Source organism: Thamnophis elegans, chromosome Z (assembly GCF_009769535.1).
Source record: "Thamnophis elegans isolate rThaEle1 chromosome Z, rThaEle1.pri, whole genome shotgun sequence".
Classification (NCBI taxonomy): Eukaryota; Metazoa; Chordata; class Lepidosauria; order Squamata; family Colubridae; genus Thamnophis; species Thamnophis elegans.
Genome location: NC_045558.1, coordinates 25629285 through 25645031, shown reverse-complemented (window position 1 = coordinate 25645031; position 15747 = coordinate 25629285). Strand labels below are relative to the sequence as shown.

At 38.6% G+C, this 15747-nt stretch overlaps 1 protein-coding gene across 1 annotated transcript in view; it reads right to left on the bottom strand.

The window, feature by feature from the left end:
* Positions 1-3385: 3385 nt before the first annotated feature.
* SLC25A40 (solute carrier family 25 member 40) overlaps positions 3386-15747 on the bottom strand; it is a 30966-nt gene continuing 18604 nt past the window's right edge. The window contains exons 5-10 of the mRNA XM_032238013.1: positions 13724-13845; positions 11411-11584; positions 9108-9217; positions 5907-5988; positions 4869-4949; positions 3386-3504 (exon numbers count right to left, since the gene is read on the bottom strand). Coding sequence (XP_032093904.1) covers positions 3386-3504; positions 4869-4949; positions 5907-5988; positions 9108-9217; positions 11411-11584; positions 13724-13845 — 688 coding nt within the window. The remainder of the gene's footprint in view (positions 3505-4868; positions 4950-5906; positions 5989-9107; positions 9218-11410; positions 11585-13723; positions 13846-15747) is intronic.

The window sequence follows — 15747 nt, the reverse complement described above, 5'->3', positions numbered from 1 at the left end:
GACGACATTCTATCCAGTCATCATCTGTCAAGACAGGCACACCGGCATATGCATATCATGATGCTCGTCCTATAGAATCATGGCACCTTCGTAAACATGGAGAAGAGTCATCTCCAGCCCATTAGCAGACTCTTGCACTTAGGGGCCATGATCGACACCTTGGCCTGCAGAGTGTCCCTCTAATCTACGACAGATGGTCACCTCCATTCAATCGCAATGCCAAGTGCCACTGATACAACTTCCCCTCCTGCTAGGGAAAATGATCTCTTGCTTGTCGATCATTCCCTGGGCAAGGTTGCATGCCCAATCATTACAGTGGCTCCTGTTTTCACACCAGCAAACCAAAAGAAGCAACTCCTACATCAAGATGCACATTTCTCCACAAATCTGCATTTCGCTTCTTTGGTGGACTTTTCCAACGATACAGAAAGGTTCTTTCTTTAAGGAACCACATCGGGCAACAGTGACGTTAGACGTCAGCCTGTCTGGTTGGGGGGCACACCTTCAATCACAACTGTCTCAAGGGTGTTGGTCACAGGAGCTGGAGAACAGCGTCAACTGGCTGGAACTGAGGGCCCCACACCTAGCCCTACGCCGCTTCAGGGATTGAGTTCTCAGCCAACACATCCTCCTGCTCAGGGACAATGTGGCCACCAAGGCCATGTCAACCGCCAAGAGGGCACTCATTCCAAGGCCCTAATGCAGGAGGAGGAGAAACTGTGTCTGGAGGGGGGGGAAACTCATTTACTATCCATCCGAGCTGAGCACATCTCAGGAACAACCAACACTCAGGCACACTGACTCAATAGGTCTACCATTGAACACAAGGAGTGGGGACTTCATCTGGACCTCTTTCAATAGCTCTCCGACATATTCAGCCGACCACAAGTGGATCCATTCGCCTGACAGGAGAATACACACATGCCGAAGCTTTTCTCCAGATTTCCGACAAAAGATGCAGAAGGAACCGATGCCCTCTGTAGTCCATGGCCACCAGCTCTCCTGTATGTGTTTCCCTTGCTTGCTCTCATCCCACAAGTGGTCAGGAAGATCCTCATCAAGAGAGCAGAGGTGGCCCCGACGTCCATGGTTCATGGACCTATTCAGTCTGCTGGTCTCCCACCCATGGAGGATACCCCAGGACAGGGTATCTCTCAGCCAGGGGGTGCTAGACTACCCAGAACCTCAGTTAACAATCTGGCACTTGAGAGGGACCGCCTAAGAAAAAGGAAATTCTCTGGGTGGGTCAGCCAGACCATACAGGCTTCCAGACGTGACTCTACTATCCGCATTTACGACACAACCTGGGCCACCTTCTGCAGGTGGTGCTCCAATTCCATCAAGTCCACTTCGGCCTCCATTCCTCAGGTGCTCGAATTCCTTCAACATGGACTTGACAAGGGGCTTGCCCCAAACACTGTTCAAAGGCAGATCACCATCTTATCAACAATTCTAAGATCAGGCTCCAATTGCACTCTCTCAAGACATCTGCGTCTACTCTCCTCCTGTGTGCAGCTAATCTGCGACCACCTGTAATTCACCAATATCTCACATGGGATCTTTTCCTGGTATTACAGGCTCTCATCAATCCACCTGACACTGAAAGTTGCCTTCCTTGTGGCAGTTACTTCCGCAAGGTGTATTTCAGAGCTGGCAACACTGTCTGTCCAAGAAAACCTGTGCATCATTCGGCCTGACAAGATCATCCTCATACTGTACCAATCATTCATCCCTAAAATAAACTCTCATTTTCACAGGTCTAAGGAAGTAATTTTACCTGAGTTTTGCCACAATGCCACTCATCCCACCAAAAAACCATGGCATAATTTGGATGTCAGAGGGACGATTCGATGTTACATCAAGAGAATGGCTTCCTTTCATCGAACTGAATCATTATTTGTGTCCTTTCAGCCGTCTCCATGGGCAAGATGTCATCAACTGTTATTGGCAAAGGGTTGAGGGCGTGCATTGTGCTATCCTATGAACAACAATCCAAACAGCCACCTGGCTGTATCACGGCTCACTCCACTTGCAGCGGAACCACCATAGCAGCTTGGGCTAATCAAGCTTCAGTGGAGGAACCCCACTGCCGTTCATCAAAAATTATAAACTTGATTCATTTGCTGAGGCATCGTTTGGGCAGGGTCCTACAAGCAATCTATGAAGCTGACAGGGCCCCGGACAGTTTGTCATCCCGCCCATAGGACATTAAGCTTGGGCATATTCCATGCTTGGACTCTCCAAGCAGCGCACAGAAGGACCATTGTTTTACCTGAATGGTAGATCTCTGTGTGCTACGGGAGAATCCAGCTCCACCCAAAAGTCTGGGTCCACATCCAGATTACATGAAGATAATCAAGTCAAAACACGCATCAGGTTGTCAAAGTCTTCTTATGATCCACATCTTTGTTGAGAAACTGAGGCAGTTAAGTCGGGAGGCATGGCTAAAAGACTCTAAAATTAACTCTATCACTGGACAGACAAACTGAAGTTGAACGCATGCTTGGATTCTCCCGCAGCACATAGAGAACTACCGTTCAGGTAAGATAACAGTCCTTCACTTTTTCACATATCATACCTTCTGATGCAATGTCATCCACTGCTTCTTGTTTTTGTTTACCAAAATCAACAGTTCAAGTGTTCAACTTCAAGTGTTTGGGAACACTTCTTTATTCTTAATGATATTGTTCTAGGCACACTGTATTCTCTAGTAAATCAGTAATGCTAATGCCGCTGTCATATTTGTCTATTTTCCCCTCTTTTTTTCTTGGTGGTGTAAGCAATTTTCTTTTCTGCTCAACACTATTACTCTTCTTTTACTTAGGATCCATGATTAGAAGAAAAGCACAAAAATATACAAAATGACCACAGAAAAACTAAGAACGCAAGAGGATGTGCATAGGGCCACAGATAACATGTGACCCTCTTTTTGGGCTGGAAACGGCAGGGAATCATGAAGCAGCTGATATCAAGAAGTTCTAGCTTGTGTGTTGAGCACCAAACAAATGTCAATTACCAAAACAATTTTTTTGTATAAAATGTATCAAGTACAAAATTCTATAACTTTTAGAGCAGTCAAATACTGAGGTACCACTGTATGTATCTGAAAATTGCTTTAAAGTTTATGTACTTACTTCTTTTGCAGAAACATATGCTTATTTCAATCTTTTCTTTACCATATGTTTATGCAAGATTAACTATATTTTATGTTTGAAGCATGATAGAGGTTTTGGGAATATCAAACTTACAGGGAATAATTCTGAACATAATGCTGGTAGAGGCATGGATGCATGTGCAATGGAAGTAAAATCTATGTAATAAAATACAGCTTATGTGGACCTTTATGCATACTAAGTACTGATATTTCAATTTTACAGAAACAACATTAATAGTTCTTCATATCTTTGTCTTTATTTAATGTACGAAAGAAAATTTTCCCGTATTCATATGTGCTGATCATTATGGCACAAGCAGGAGCAATTTTTGTCAGTCTTGGAATAATACCTGTGGGAAAGAAAATTATAGGCATTGAAAAATGAGGTATCACAAAAAACTAGATATTGAAAAATAACTTCCAAAACAATATACTGTTTATAAAACCACTGCTTGCTTTTTTATATTTCCATAGAAATATTTAAAATGGATCTGCATGATAACTTAATGCTACATACAAGCTAACAATGTGGTATTAAAACATGCTTGAGAATAAATTCTGTATAATTGGGATGTTAGTCAAATTATTTTTTGATTTTATTTATTTATATGTATTTATTTGTATCCTGCATTGATTATTTTTACAAATAACACATTTTTCTCCTATTTTCCCTACAACAACAACACTGTAATATGGGTTGGGTAAGAGAGCCCAAAGTCATCCAGTTGGCTTTCATAACTTAGGTGAAACTTGAACTCACAGTCTTCTATTTTAAGTATGATATTTTAACCACTAGATCAGTGATGGTGACAGAATGCCAAAAAGGTCCTGGGGAAACATGATGTGTGCATGCGCTCATTAAGGCCGCACTCCATAAAAGCTGAACTTCCGGTTTCTAGTGTGCATGCGATCCCAATGATCAGCTGGCCAGCACGCATGCACAGGATGGTTTTCCGCACTGCTGTGCATATGAAGGGATTGTGCTCTGGAAAAGCTGAACTTCCGGGCTCTGGCGCACATGTGCACCCGTCAATCAGCTGGCCGGCATGCCAGAAACCCGGGACACAAACAAGCAAGGCTACGCATGCCAGGCAACATGGCTTCGCATGCCACTTTGGGCACACATGCCATAGGTTAGCCATCATGGCACTAGACCAACACAAACACAAATGTACACATAATGGCAACTCTGACAAATCCCTGATATTTGCAATCTTTATGAGATTCATTCATTTTGAGCCACTAGTAATTTGATTAAGAAATTAATCAGATTATATGAGAATTTTAAAGGAATTTAATTTCCTTGGTCAATACCAAATTACACATTTTGGAATATAAGCTATTTTTTTTTGTCAATAGTCACTTTTGATTCCACCTCAAGTTGATACAGACTTTTAAACATAAGGCTATATTAAGGTGTCAAAATTGTTTTATTCTACTTTTTAATATACTTAACAGATCAATTTCTTATATGGCCTTTTTAGCAGTCTTTCATCAAAGATGGTAATAAATATTTCCAAACTAATTTATTGAGTTTATCCCTAAGATTTTATTTATTTTGGAATTTTATTTTTCAAAGCTGGCAAAACAGTTTATAGGGAAATCTGCAGTGTGGTAAAGCTTTCTTAGTTTATGTAGTAAAAACTTTGATATTGCTATATGTGTAATATATAGAAATAAAATATTTTATAGTCAGCAGCAAACAAGAATTTACCAGTAAATAATCCAGTAAATCCATTTTCAATCACAATTCTCTTCATTACTTCCCATATTGATCTAGTTTTCTTCTGTGGAGCTGAGTAAAAGAAAAGGCATTTCATTTTTCTACACTTTTTTTTAGTATGATTTAATGTCAACTTAGTTTTACCCACTGTATGATAATAACATTAATCTTTAGAGACTATTTTCAGATGGGATACAGTGAGAATCTGTTCTGAACATTTCTTGTCTTTTAACTATAAGGCAGTTTAACAAACATGATTTAAAGTAAGTCCACTTAAAATGACACACAAAAAACCTGCAAAACAAAAGCATCCTATTACCGTATTTTTTGATCCATAAGACATATTCCCACCCCCCAAAAGTAGATGGAAATGGTTCTAGTCCTTTGGTGAATAGCAACCTGGCTGGGGCGGCGAAATCCGTTTACAATGCTGAACCCCACCTCTTCTGTCTCTTTTCTGCAATGCAGGAGTCAATAGGCAGAGCTGGGATGTGGAGGAGAGGACACCTAACTGCGGTACTCACAGACTCCGTCTGATTTTGTTTGGTCTTGTTTTCCTCCTCTAAAGCTAGGTGTGTCTTATGATCAGGTGCATCTTATGGGGCGAAAAATACGGTCTATTCCCTATAATCAGAAGTCATATTCCTTATAGTTGGAAGGCACTATACTAACCTTTAGAAGTAAATTTATACAGTAGTATTTGTAATAAGAGATTGTGTTTTCTATCCTATAGCTATACGTTATAAACACGAAAAAGTCCTTTTCAAATATGACATCAAGTTTTTAAGAATGTGTTCAAAAATGTATAATGTAATTTAACATTTTCTGAATATTATTTTCCTTCTTACATAGTAACAACATTGCCTGCACCATTCTGCAGATTCAGGTACTCTAGGATTGAATATATTCAATTCTTGATATTATAAACACATCAATAATAAAAGCCTGAAGCACCAAATAGGGTTTATGTATATTAAAATATGAAGACATTATGGAATTAGAATACTTCTGAATCTTAAAAAAACTTACATTGTGTAATATCAAGTTCCCAAAGCTCAGTCTGTCGGTATGTTTTTATTACATCAAATGGTAAAGTTAATGTAGCTGCAATCTGCAAGGAAAATACTCATAAATATTAAGTGGCCAAAATGCAAATAGTGTAACTTTCAAAATTGGAATGTAAATGTTTAGCAGAATTAACATATTATTAAAGTATGCATTTCTATTTCTAAAAAATTATTAGGAAGAATAAATGAAGAGAATAATGATACTACACAAAATAGAAGAAAAAGGGGATATAAAAGAAGAAAGAAAAAATATGTACAGATATGAAAAATAAACTTTTTGAGTTCTATGGTTTTACATATCAGAACATAGTAAAAATCATCTGGTCCTTTGCAGGTCTTAAAAATAGGTATACAACTTCAGATAAACAACATATGACTTATTACACCACGTCATTATTTAATTTACAAAAAGAAAGCCAAAATGGAGAAGTCATTTGTGAAAAACTAAGTACACCTTATGATTCAATAGCTTATAGAATCAGCTTTATCAGCAATAACTTGAAGTAATCATTTTTTGCATAAATTATCAGTCTCTCACACTGTTGTGGAGGAATTATGGCTCACTATTTTTTACAACACTGTTTCAGTTCTATGGGCATTTGTTTATTCACAGCTCTCTTAAGTTCCCATCACAGTATTTCAATCGGATTGAGGTCTGGACTTTGACTAGGCTATTGATTCTCCCACACACACACACACACCCATTCTATTATAGATTTGCCGGTGACCTTGGAATCATTGCCCTGTTGCATGACCAAATGTCAGCCTGGCTTTAGCTGTTGGACAGATGGCATCGGATTAGGCTCTAGAATGCTTTGTATATAGGAGTTCTTCGTTGATTCAATGACTGCAAGGTGCCCATGGTCCTACAAAACAAGCCCAAACCATTACTCCTCCATCACCATGCTTGAGAATTGGTATGTAATGTTTGTGCTGATATGCTGGGTTTGGTTTTCACCAAACATAACACTGTGTGTTATGACCAAACATTTTCACTTTGGTCTCATCTGTCCAAATACACTGTTCCAGAAGTCTTGTGATTCTCTTGGCAACCCTTCCAAACAAACCATACTTGTTCACTCTTTTTCTAATTGTACTGTGATAAACTTTTAACATTTAATATTCTAACTGGATAGCCAATTGAAATAAAATATCAAATATTGATTCTATTCTAAAGCAGGAGCTTATTCCTATTGGGAAAATTTACATGGAATAAAACATGTGAAAATTTTAGCAAGTTGTAATTGTTCATTAAAACAAAAAAGTTACTACTTGTATCGTAATAGTTTCAACTATATAACAACTTTAAAAAATAATATTAAAAATCTAATTTAAAAGAACACTTTATAAAAAACAATATACATAACCCAAATTTATGTAATCAATTTCTGTTTTGTGCATATATTTACAAAGAATAGTGATGGAGTTCTTATAATGTAATAACCAATTTGATAGCTAATAATGTAATAACCAATTCAATATCTAGTTATTACAAAAATTCATTAAATTAAACCACATTCATTTGACTAATTAAAGATAGCTAGGCAGATTTTCTTTTTGTCAGTGTGATCAGTTTAGCTAATAAAGAATGCATTACACATATAGTATAGTAGCTTGACTTCAGCAAAATATTTAACAAATCTACCATTAAATCTTGATAAATAAGATGGCAAAACATGAACTTGACAGTGCTACTATTAGTTGGATGTCAAATATATTGAATAATCATACCAAAAGTGTATGTGTCAATGTTAAAAATATCTTTGCCCAGTCTTAGACTGTGCACTTTCAACAGATGAATACATGACTTGGATCAGGAGTTAGAAAATGTTATGATGAGAGATAAAATCAACATAAAGGTGTTGTGTTTTCCACATATAAAAATTCTGGAATGAGCAAAATTCTTCCTACCCTGGGGAGAGTTGGTATTGGGAAGCAGTACATGGAAAAGTATCCGTGTTTTGGTGGAGGACAAGTATAACATGATTCAATTATGAATTACAGGCTGCAAAAAGTAATCAAAAACAAAATAAATGCAATCCTACTCTACATCAACAGAAATACAATATTAAATCGAGCGAAACCATTCTTCATTTATATTTAACATTGATCAGGAGACACCTAGTGTATTGGACAACACACTTAAGGAAGAACATTTACAATCTGAAAGACAATCAGGATTGTAAAGGGTCTTGAAGAATTTTTTTCCAAAATGACTAGAAGCACTAGGTACATTTAGCCTAGGAAAGAAAAGACTACAAAATGACATGATAGCTGACTTCCTAAGGAAAAAAAAAAATCAAAAAATTAAACTTTTCAAATCTTCTGGTTATAATTATGTGCCATCAAATCAGTATTGACTGTTGATGATTGTATGGATAGAACTCCAACATGAACTGTTCCTAACCTGGTCCTTTGAACTTTCAATATTACTGTATATCCATTGTGTTTGTAATAAGAGTCTGTCCATCTTGCTGAGACTTGTCATGTTCTTTGTTCTTCCACCTTTTCCAGTATTATAGATATCTAAGAGCGCTAGGTCTTAGCATTTGTCCAGAATATAATTTATGCCTGGTGGTTTGCACATTAAGTGAAGTTTAACCTATATTTTGTGGAGTGATCTATGTTTTCTTGGTTATCCATGATATTTTCAGGAGTTTTCTCCAACACCAAAGCTCGAAAGTGTAAATCTCCAACTTCTGCTTCCCTTGGTTGAGCATCTGATTTATCATCTAGTTGCATGTCCAAAGCAGATGAGTTCCTTCTTATTGATCACTATTTCAAAGAAGTAAATATTTTTAAACTTCATCTAATTACGTGTATTTTAAAATTTATTTTGTTCAGTCAACATCATTAATTTAAAATGTTTGAATGTTTGAATGTTTATTTTATTTATATGTCACCCTTTTCCCCCGAAGGGGACTCAGGGCGGCTCACAACTCAAACCAGGGAAGGGGGGATACAGACAAAAAATTAAAAAACGACACAAAACAATGCATAATTTAAAACACACGACAGTCATACCATTCGAGACGGGGGCAACAGCTCTTTAGCCCCAGACCTGTCAGAACAGCCAGGTTTTAAGGGCTTTGCGGAAGGCCTAATAAATTTCACAAATTTATGTTTTCTTATATGAACTATTAGCAAAAGAAATTTGGCTTACAGAACCAGCTGCTGCTCCTGATGAGAAGATGATAAAAAATGTTGGCTCATTCGAATTTGTTTTTTTGCATAAGCTCATCTTGAAATATTCATAATTGTACCAGTACAGTGCTATGGGATCAAATAGTGAGATATTGAAAAGTTTGAAACTGCAATTAATTGATTGCTTATGTGCTAAAAAGTTCTTTTAAAAATTTGAAGTGCAACAGAAATTTTAAATGCTTGCATGATGCCTTGCCTTGGCAGCAATCACCCCTAACCTTGCTGCACTCACAAAGAGCCTGGCAGCCTCAGCAGCAGCCAAAGGAAAAAGATGATGAAGGTCATCTGGGGGCAGCAGGAGTGGTATAATACTGGCAAAGGTGATGGTGATGGGAAAGATAGAGTAGGTGGTGGTGGGCAGTTGAAGTGCATCTTGCAATGTAAATGTGGGCAGGCTATCAAATATGTGAATTTTCACCGTATGGCTGTAGGGGTGCTACGATATCCATAACTTCAATAACCAGGCATAAATACTATTCATTCAATGCCATCATACCTTCAAATGGTTACTGAACAAATGATTATACCCGTACCACATAAGCTTAGCTCTGAACAAATAGCTCAAATCATTACATAGTCACAAAGAAAAATATGTTGTATCTTGATATACATTATCATCTATTATCTATCTATCTATCTATCTATCTATCTATCTATCTATCTATCTATCTATCTATCTATCTATCTATCTTATATCATATTTCACTTAATAAAAAAGCTGTCATCAGTTGCCTATTTGAGCATGCGCTGTGGTGGTGCAGTGGTTAGAATGCAGTATTGCAGGCTAACTGTGTATTCCACTGCCAAGAGGTTGATCCTGACTGGCACATGGGTGACTTTTAGAGAGTCCTTTATTGCTCTAAGATTCTAAGTAAATTTTGTACCAAATGGCCCTCCAATGACTGGTAAGGCTCCACCCCATGCTACTCTGAAAGCAGCTACCCTCAATTCCCCAAACAATAGCCTGTATAGAACAAAGAAAGTCCACAGAGTAGGTGCATGGTCACAGAGCAAGGTCTAGGATCTCAAGCCCAGTCCACCCAGTTAAGCAAGTCCATGAGGCAAAGTCAAGATAAAAAGGCTCAAAGCAAAGACAAGGTACAAAGTAAAAGGCAGTTGTCAAGGTAAGGCAAGACAAAAGACAGAACTCAAGGCTAGTAAGGCAAAAGGCACAAGTCAAAGCTAGGGGAATGTAAGCCAAAACAAAGACTCCCCACAGCTTCTCTTTAAGTCAATCCACCCAGGTGTTTTTTTTGAGGAGGAATGGCACAGCCCTTCCAGAGTTTGCCTATATTCTGCCCTCTGTGCCCTTGGATTGAGTGGGGGAAGCAGCTGTTCCGCATCAGAGGGGATTGCTGCCTATCAGCAATTGGCTATCAGAAGCCGATCTTCCCCTGTATCTGTCCCAGGCAGATCTCCATCCAGTTGATCACTTCCCCCAATGCCTGAGGGGTCTGGGACAACATCATCCTCAGACCCTGACACATCCTTTCAAGGTCGATAAAATGAGTACCCAGTGTGCTGGGAGAAATATGCTGACTCTGTAAACTGCTTAGAGAGGGCTATAAAGCAGTGCAAAGCGGTATATCAGTGTAAGTGCTATTGCTATTTATGACTTATCTGACGGGATGAAGTTTCTATGAAGCATGATGATCAATACAAATAAGATTCAAATACTGTGCTAACGCATAAAACAGTTTATTTAATTTTAATTTCAGATGAATATGATGTGTGAATGTAACTAACTGTGGTATGTAATAAAGCATTTTTAGGAAACCACACTTAAGATGAATAGCATATAAAAGTTATTTCACCTGAGCGTTATTCTAATTCCAAATAATTGAAAATAATAATAGAAATATTAGTATATATCAATGTCCAGTACTCTTCCTTTGTCAACTATGAAAAGCTTAACTCTTCTTTGTTTTAATAATAGCTAGGGATAGCTATGGTTCCAGCAATGAATTATGTCAAAAATTAAAGAGCAAGATGATTTGGTTAATATCTGAAGGAAAGAAATGCTGGTATAAAGCCAAAATCATCAACTACTAAAATATAAAAACAGTGTTGTATTCTATTAACTGAGGAAAGTAAATTTGAAAAATATAGGTATCTTCTACCTATGATATGCACATATTTTATACTACTAAAACACAACTGTATTTTTAAAACGTATATCTTGTGAACCCTAAAATCCTCAGTAGAAGAGAGCTTGTAGTAACCAGCACATATAAAAATATGTATTTCTGAAAGAAATCATACCTGAGAATGGCACATCTCTAAGGATTGTGGGACCCCATCCTTTCCAGAGTGAAAGCCAGCCATTTTGGGTCACATCTGTACTGATGCGAGCAAGGAGTTGTGTGTAAGTCAATCGTCCAGACTGTATTCTTGTTCTAATCATTTCAATTGGACTTATTATAGTAGCAGAACATACTAAATTTGAGACAGAAATACAGTGCTCAAAATTTACAAACTTTTTTCTGCAAGACATTTGCTTTAAGTATATGCCCATATCTATTATTTTTGGGCATTAAACATTTCGCTACATAATAAACATATGGATAGCTATTGATTCAGCAGTATAATTCATCCCAGAATTGTTAGGAGTGAGGTATCATACACATTTAATAAATTAATAATTCAACTTTCATGTAAAGAACTCAAGATTCTAATATTGTTTATTGTAGATTGATTCTAAATTCAGGGAGTGCTTCATTAATTCAGATTTATAGTGATGGGAATGAAATGCTCTAAATGTAAAATGCACCTAGTACCTTACCCATCAGGTTTATAGCCCCAAAGTCAGTGCATGGCTATGAGGCTTCTCTTTTCTCTTCTCTTTCCCTCCTTGATTACTAAGCTTCAGATCACTGCATCTCCTTTGTAGATCTACCATAGCAGAATTTTAGGAAGAAGATGAAAATAAAGATTCTTCCTTCCATGGTGATCCTTAACAAATCCGTTCATTCATGCATTTGCTTATAGCTTCAACATGGATCACATATAGCCCTGAGAGCCATTTTATACCACACACATCAGGTATAATTGTACATGACCTACTGGAGTTAATATTAACCTTGCTCTAGACAGCACAACAAACTATTATCCCTAATTAATTATTAAAGAAAATTAGTCATTATGAAAATATCACATTTTCATAAAAATATCACTTTTGGTCACCTTACACTCCACTGCATATTGCAGAATCCAAACATATAAGATTCTATTGGCTTGTCTCCAACCTTCACTGAAGCCCATAGGCCATTCTCCAGGAATGCTTCAAATGAGCTGTAGAACACACACTACATTTCTGAGAAGCCCTTGTCCTCATGCTGGAAGGGCTACTTTCCAAAATGCAAGTTGCAGAATATGAATTGTACTTCCAGAAAGTCCTTATCCCTGAACTTCCTCTATTGGATGGCGTCCTGGAGAACCATCCTTTAGCCTCCTGTGAGAGGTGGAGGCAAGCTCAGGGCCAACAGAGCCTACGTGTCTGGATCCTGGAGGGAGGTGTAAAGTGGTGGAATGTAAGGTGGCCAAAGGAGCAGAAATGGGTGGGAGTTGAAAGAGAGACAATTATGCAGGACAGAAGCAGGCGGTCCCAGCCTTACAAACAAATTTTTGACTAACACTAAACAGCATGGTTATGTGATCTTTTCCTTAATGATTATTTTAGTGATGGAACAACTATTTTAGTGATGGAAATTCCAGTCCGAATTAGGATTGTAACCCTAGGATTACAAATAAATTAAAATTCCTCCTTCAAGTAAGGTTTATGACAATTATTGTAGGAAACTGGAATGCATCTTTCAGAGACTTTCTTCCCAATTATATATGAAATGTGCTTTAAACAAGAAAATGCTGAACAGGTAAATACAATTCATAACTGGTATATTACAATGGCAACTTGTCATTTGATTGTATAATGGAAACTGGTCTTTAAAAAAGTGCTACTCATATTCTGTTGGCCTGCTAGTTAATAATATTCTAGGCCGGGAGTTCCCAACTACCATGCCGCAGACTGGCACTGATCCATAGCTCGTGAGGAAACAGGCCGTGCAAGCAAGCAAAGCCCCCATCTGTCCACACACAGGATCCAGGCAGTGCCCGAAATCATGCATCTATAGTAAAACCATCCTCCATGGAACTGGTCCCTTGTGCCCAAAAGCTTGGGGGCTGTTGCTTTAGGCCATGAAATAGGACAAATTTTGCATATATGCTATATTCAACTCTTACATCAACATATTTACCATGCTCACTATTAAGTTTTAAGTTTAATCAGTATTATCTTAGACACAGTAAAGGAGGAGGAATTCAAGATCTAAGGAAGAACCATTTATGCTAAAAGTATCTCCTAACTCTGAATCATAGTTAAGAGACCATAAAATATTATATATGTATTAGGCAATATTCTTAGATTAAGAATGTACACGTTTTGACTATAAAGCAGAGAAATAATTAATTATACTCATTTATTTCATATGATTATTTTCTATGTCATATTGGTTAATTTTTAATATATGTTTTGTTACAGTAAACAGTTAATAGTAAACTGCAAATTAGTAAACTCACATCTGGCTATGGCACCTGCAATAAGTGGAATGTAGTCATTTTCTCCTAATTTATAAACGAGGGCATCACGTAGTTGATCATAGCATGTAAAATAAATTACTGTAGTTGGAACTGAAACTGCTCTAAAATTGAAATATAAGCATTTAATCAGTTTCTTAATCATTTCAGTTTTACCCAAATAATTGTCAAACTTCTAGCTAAAATATACTGGTAAGCATTTTAGATTTGGTCTTTGGCCATAGTTCACAGAACAAGACACATGTTACACATGTTACACTTACATAAAGATCATGGGGCCAATGTTCCCTCTTTTTTTCAGTGTGAGCAGAAAAGTATAGTGTTTGAGCGGCATATTTTCATGCCTGAGCACCTGAATTTTTTTCACAGATGTCACTTAAGACAACAACGAAATCAGTATTATTTGAAACTCAAAGTTATGTTTATTCAAGGTACCCACTTAATTAAAATGTTATATAATATCAGTATCACTTAACAACGGTCCTGCTTAGCAACCAAAATGTTGGCCCAGAAACTCTGGCATTGAAGCATGCAAGTCTTAAAGCTGTCAAGTTACAAGACCCTTGCACCCCTAACCCTTTAGAAAAAGAAAACCAGGGGTCTTCAAACCTGACAGCTTTAAGATTGTGGACTTCAACTCCCAGAATTCCTCCTCCAATCATGTTGGCTCAGGAACTCTGGCATTGAAGCATGCAAGTCTTAAAGCTGTCAAGTTACAAGACAAGACCCTTGCACCCCTAACCCTTTAGAAAAAAAAAACAGGGGTCTTCAAACCTGACAGCTTTAAGATTTGTGGACTTCAACTCCCAGAATTCCTCCTCCAGTCATGTTGGCTCAGGAACTCTGGCATTGAAGCATGCAAGTCTTAAAGCTGTCAAGTTACAAGACAAGACCCTTGCACCCCTAACCTTTTAGGGGAAAAAAACCCAGGGGTCTTCAAACCTGACAGCTTTAAGCCTTGTGGACTTCAACTCCCAGAATTCCTCCTCCAGTCATGTTGCAGCAACGTCATCTGCGTGGATCTGCTCCATCTTCGGGTTTTTTCACAGGGGGCAGGGCTGCCGCTGAAGATGCCAACGAGCCCCTGCCGCCACTAAATAGCTGCTGCCGCCTCCTCCTCCTCCTCCAACAGCACCAATATATTTGCTGCCCAGCGCTGCAGCCGAGGTGAAGCCTCCAAAGCTCCCGCAGGAGTCCGCGCCCATGGCAGCAGCGGCGGTGCCGCTCCCTCCGCTCGGAGCACCTCAGCTGGGCTCTGGGTTACCCCTGCCGCCGCCTCCACCTCCACCGTGCTTTTGAGAAGCCACGAGGCCTTTTCCCCTGCTCCCGCCCCCTCCGCTGCCTTCCTACTAGCTCCCGCGGCCAAATGGCTCCTCAAAAGCACGGCGGAGGAGGAAGAGGGAGGGATAACGCGGGGGCCAGCTCAGGTGCTCTGCGTTATTACCAACTCTGGAGAGGAAATAAGCAAAACACAGAAATGGCTGTATGTTTGATTACCCAGTATAGGAGAATCATGTACAGTAATGATAGAGATTAGCATATACATAATGAAAAAGTAATGAAGGTGGCTTTGAAAGTAGCCAGAAAGCATATCCCTCATAACTTGCAATGGGAAGAATGCCGCCAGCGAAGGCTGCTTTTGCTATCAGCCAGCAGAAGGGACTATGCTGCTGGGCAAGGAGGACAATGATGCCTAAATGTGTGAAAACCACCCATTTTTCATCATGGTGATTTGGAGGTGGGGAATTTTGCTGTAGCAAAAGCGGCTGGGCTCTGTGGCTGCAGTTACTTCCTCCACATTTTCAGATAGGCATTTTGCATTCCTCCTGACTGAGAACTACTGTATTTTTCAGAGTATAAGATGCACCCTTTTTCCTAAAAAAAGCTGAAAATCTGGGTACGTCTTATACATCGAATACAGCATTTTTTGCCTCCCAAATCCCCGCCCCTTCACCAAAATGGCTGTGCATACCCTTATGGAGGTTTTCAGAGGGGCTGGGGAGGGA